This window comes from Neolamprologus brichardi, chromosome 10, assembly GCF_056152115.1.
Source record: "Neolamprologus brichardi isolate AB-2024 chromosome 10, ASM5615211v1, whole genome shotgun sequence".
NCBI lineage: Eukaryota > Metazoa > Chordata > Actinopteri > Cichliformes > Cichlidae > Neolamprologus > Neolamprologus brichardi.
The window spans coordinates 4,661,147-4,666,390 of NC_142113.1; the positions used below are offsets into that span (position 1 = coordinate 4,661,147).

Here is a 5,244-nt window from a genome sequence, read left to right on the forward strand (position 1 = left end):
TGTTTGCACAAAGTCTGGAAATACAACAAACCTTTTTTATCACCTGAAGCAGTACCACCCACGCTCAATCTCTGACTGAAAGCGCTAATTCGTCATCGAAAACAACCAGGGGAATCCCTGTGAAGCAGCAACAGTCAATTGAGTCTGCTTTCTCCAGCGTCTTACCATATGACAAAAAAGCTAAGAGACATAGCAACATAACGAATGCCATAGCTTACTGTCTTGCTAAAGACATGCTACCAATAAACACGGTCCACAATGAAGGATTCAAGCAGCTAATTAAGGTAATGGATCCTCGTTACCAACTCCTTGAACATAAACATGTCTCTCAGACAGCGCTTCCAAAGCAATATTATAAGTTAGTCAATTTTGTCTCTTCTGTAAAATAAACTAAGATTTATTTTTAGAATTAATATTTTGTTTCTAAGTGGAACCGACAATTTAGTAATCTGTTTTGTTTGTTCTACTTTGAAACTTAAAGGCTTTAGCGGCTACTTTTTGTGTAGTTTGTAATATTTGCCTTTATTTTGCCTAAACTGAAGCCTCATTTTAAGTACATCTGCCCTGTTGAACTTATTGTGGGAAATAAATATTTAAATCAAAACAAGCTGCTGATTATTTCACATTTTACTTGTGAGCAACAGCACATTTAAATCTTACATATATAGTTATTTGGCTTATATCGTGATATATATTGTTACCGCACATGCTTCAAATTATATTGCGATATGGATTTTAGGCCATATCGCCCAGCCGTACTCAAACGGTCTCATCAAGTCCCGATTTAATTCGATTTATGCTGTGTTATCAGTGTTTGCATTGATAGCATGGCTGTGGTGTCATATCAGTGTATGCTCTCGGTGTTTGCTGATATCAAACTGTGGTATGAGGACCACTGTGGGTTGATCTTTGTAGTGATACTCACTCCGTTTTTTGTATTTAGACCTGGTTTATTTCTGGTATAGTTAAATATTTGTATATAATCCCCGCAGCTGTCAGACTCTATAACAGGGGTCACCAGCCTTTCTTAAAACTGAGAGTTAAATGAAATTGTGAACAGTTTGGTTCATCTTTAGTTATATGGTTCTATCCAGCATATTCTATCTTGATATGCTGTCTTATCACAGGTTAATTTTTCAAAAATATTAACAATGATTTATGCAAGGAAAGGGCTACATACAACTCTTTATTTCTATTAATGTCTTACTTCATTCCTACCTGATTGACATGTTTAGGAATTATGAGTGATTGGCTCACTGTAGTGGTAAAAGTTGCTACCAATCAAATTATGATATGTTAAAGTTAAAACAAAACAGAACTGACTGTTTTATATTATATCTAATATATATTATGTAATTATCCTTATAATTACAAAATGTTTTATGTAAGATTTATGTTTTGTAATTTAAATCTGACATCACAAAAGTATTTTAGAGTTTGAATAATGTATTTTACAACTGCAGTACACGTAATATTAATTTTGAACAATTTTGTCCAGGTTCCTTGACACCAGGGACTCCTCCAGGACCATCGCGTTCAGTTACAGAGTCGGTGTGTCCACGGTGTGCCAGATCATCCCCCAGGTAGCGACGGCCATCTGGGACTGTCTAGTGGACGACTTCATGGCTGTGCCTTCACCTGGAGACTCATAGAGAAAGTATATACAGTGGTCCCTCATTTATTGCAGCAGGGTTTCTCAGAATAACTAGCCCCTCGCCACACACTTTATACATTTAATTTTTTTATTTTTTTACACACACACATGAAGATTAGTCACAGTTCTCACAAGTTGATTCTCACAGTGCAAACCTTTGTAGATTTCAAAACGTAAAAGTATCATTATGCCGTGTTTTTTCTTCGTCTGCCTGCCACTTTTGTGCTTCTTTTTCCCTCCAGGAGTGATGATGTCATCATCACTCCATAAGCCAATGAGATTATCACATGACATTTATGAACAGGGATATCTCTTTTTAACTGTTTTCAATTTAATGTAATATTTAAGTGTTTCTTAGTTTTAGACTAGTTGGTTAGTCTATTTCAATGTTTTAAACCATATCCCAGGTTTTTACTTCACCATTTATGGAGTTTTAACAAGCAAATAAAAGACAGAGCTTAATTCTGTAAAGATTAGATGAAAAATACTCAAAGGATAAATTCAATTGGTTTATTATTTTGTTACATAAGTTGAAAAAAGTAAAACAAGTAACTACAGAAACAACATAAAAGGAAACTTAAACAATCAAATAAATAAATGAAGGGGGGGGGGGGGGGAGGGGGAAGGGGAGAAAACCCCAACAATCCCCTCTGAGCAAGCACTAGGCGACAGTGGGGAGGAAAAACTGCCTTTTAACGGGCAGAAGCCTCCAGCAGAACCAGGCTCAGGAGGGGGCAGTCAACTGCTGGGACTGGTTGGGGGGGGGGTGAGGGTGGAAAAAAAGAAAAAAGATTAAGAAGGTAGGGAATATGTGTTAGGAGAGAAAGGGAGAGGGGGGACATGAGAGGTGAAAATTAAGATGGATCACAGGTGGAGGAGGACGAGGCTAAATCATCTGAATAACCAGCAGACGCCTCTTTTCTTCATTTCCAGGTATTTTTCCATGAGCGCTTTTTTCTCCAGGATAAGGGTTCTCAACTGATCGTTTGTTTCTGCATTTTGCTCCTCGAGTTGCTTGCATCTTTGCTCCATTTCTTTTAATCCTGCTTGTTCTTTTCTAGGCTTTTCTTCCGGGTCTTTGTACGTTGCCTCCTCCATTCGATTTGCCTTGCACATGTCTGTATTTCTCTCTTGTTTTTTCTTGTACATCTCTTCTATCAGGTCAATTTTTCTCTTGAATACTTGATGCATAAGCAGCAGGTATTCATATTTTTTCTCTTGTTGTTGCTTTTGTGCCTGCATTTCACTTATTTGGCTCTTCAAGTCACTGACCCTCAACAACATCTCATTCATGAGCTCTGAGTGTTCTTTCCTCATTCCATCGATCGTACACTGCATCTCTGAACATTGTCTTTCCAGTATTTCCTTTTCTCTTTCCAGGTCAGGTGTTTTTTCCCTCATTTCATTACAAAATTCTCGCAGTTCTAGATTCCTTCTCTCAAAGTCCTGGAGAATACGTTTTTCTTCTTCCTGTTTCTCTTTTTCTTCAAGAAGCTCTTTATTTTTGCACTCTGTTTCATCAAACCTGACTTTCAGCTCTACGTACATTTCCCTCATGGCTTTGAGTTTGTCCTCCATTGGTATTTCTGTTTCTCTTTCCAGTTCAGGTGTTTTGTCCCTCATTTCATTACAAAATTCTCGCAGTTCTAGATTCCTTCTCTCAAAATCCTGGAGAATACGTTTTTCTTCTTCCTGTTTCTCTTTTTCTTCAAGAAGCTCTATATTTTTGAACTCTGTTTCACCAAACCTGACTGCCAGATCTACGCACATTTCCCTCATGTCTTTGAGTTTGCGCTGCAGTCGCATTGTCTTTTTTCTTTCCAGTTCAGATGTTTTTTCCATCATTTCATTACAAAATTCTCGCAGTTCTAGATTCCTTCTCTCAAAGTCCTGGATAATACGTTTTTCTTCTTCCTGTTGCTTTTTTTCTTCAAGAAGCTCTTTCAGTTTGTGCTCCATTTGTATTTCCTGTTCAGTCTTCTGTTGGCGGATTTTTTCAATTGTTTTCTCAGCTTCATCGAGCTTTCCTTGAAGTATCTGTATCTCCTCAATAGTAGCTTTCTTTCCTTGAAGCTGGGCAGATGTTTCTTTTAATTCAGCACTCTGTGTTCCCGATGAAAAAATACGGGAAAAAAAATTCTTTCGTCCTTGACCAAACTTCATTCCCTCATTGATAATTTTTATATCAGGCTGCCGTTGCTGTTTTCCTTCCAGGTCTTTATTTCGTGCTTCCAATTGTCTGCACTTCTCCTCTAGTTGAAGCTTCTCTTCTTCAATTTGTTTAACTTTGTCATGGAGGTCAGAGTTTTCCTTCTGACTTTCCTGTAATGCCCTTTGGATTGATAAGACAACATCCATGGTTATTTCTCCTGAAGAGATTGGCTGGCCAGACCACGAAGGAGAGGCAGCATTATTTATTTTTCTTTGTCGGCGTTTTCGTCCCATGTTGGAGCCTGTGCACAGTGACTCTGAAAAGGCTTAGAAATATTTGCAAATGTATCTCGTGTTGAACGTTTGAAGTCTGCGAACAAACTGTTTTAAAATTGCTGCTTCTGATCCCTATTTATAGACTTCAGAACTTCAAAGGATCAAAGGTATTAATGATGTCACATCTTGTGACATCATCATTCCGTAAGCCAATCAGATTGTCACATGACATTTTAAAATGGGGATGTGTTTTTTTTTGTTTTTTTGTTTTTTTTTAAAGTTTTTTTGGAGTTTTCACCATTTGCTCCAGGAGCTGCGCCTGGATGACGGCCGCTTTCAGCGGTACTGTTATGTTTGCATGCCTCAAACATTAATGATGACACCTTCAGTATTTCTCAGTTCCATTCTTTAATTCTCAGGCTTGCAGCGGCAACACAGTCTGCAGCGCTAACTTGTTCATCTACCGTTTTCTGTTGTCTCCTTTTTCTATATCCTCCTTCTGCCTTACATTCGACCTTTCAAAATAAAAGTTCTGTAAACATCACAATCACCTCCTTTTTTTTTTCTTTAACAAACTTAGGTACTCAGTGAGGTGAATTATTAATCTGAACCTATGATAACAACACCTAATAAAATTACTGAACGTTCTTATTACTTGAGTTTCTCCACACCTAAACATCACTTAAACAGCACTGCATTTGCGCAGATCTCTGACTAATCACTATCAACATTCAACACTAGAATACTGGTTACAGTGTTAGATTCAGGAACAACAAACATGTTACACGCAGCGTAACCTTTAACGGGTCACTCAGATATTCAAGTCTTAGATCTGATGTAATCAGACAGATGCATAGGTACGCGTCTGTTTGATCTGACTGGGTATCTGGGCTTGTCTGTCAAGGCGGGGTCGACATGTCGTCCAGGTGGGGCATCTTCAAGTCCATGTCTGATTTTCTTGAAGCATGAGGCATTGCTGACAATTGAGTGTCCATCCCTTGTAGCTGTAATTTCAGAACCCTTAACTTTAGTCACTTTATAGGGTTTTGCATTGTATGGTGTGGATAATTTGTTGTGCTTGGGTTGGCGATGCAGCACTGTGTCACCCAGTCTGACGCGACGAGTTGCATCTGCGATCACCTTCATCTTGATCTTTGCACTAT

At 38.3% G+C, this 5,244-nt stretch overlaps 1 protein-coding gene across 1 annotated transcript; it reads right to left on the minus strand.

Moving 5' to 3' along the window:
- Positions 1-2,545: 2,545 nt before the first annotated feature.
- Positions 2,546-4,099, minus strand: LOC148100817 (uncharacterized). Its single transcript, XM_087846793.1, has one exon. It carries the CDS (start codon positions 4,097-4,099, stop codon positions 2,546-2,548), a length of 1,554 nt encoding a protein of 517 aa, XP_087702919.1.
- Positions 4,100-5,244: the final 1,145 nt, after the last annotated feature.

Excerpts from the sequence above, each read along its gene's own strand:
- LOC148100817 (XM_087846793.1), bottom strand. The coding sequence starts at position 4,099 with ATGGGACGAAAACGCCGACAAAGAAAAATAAATAATGCTGCCTCTCCT.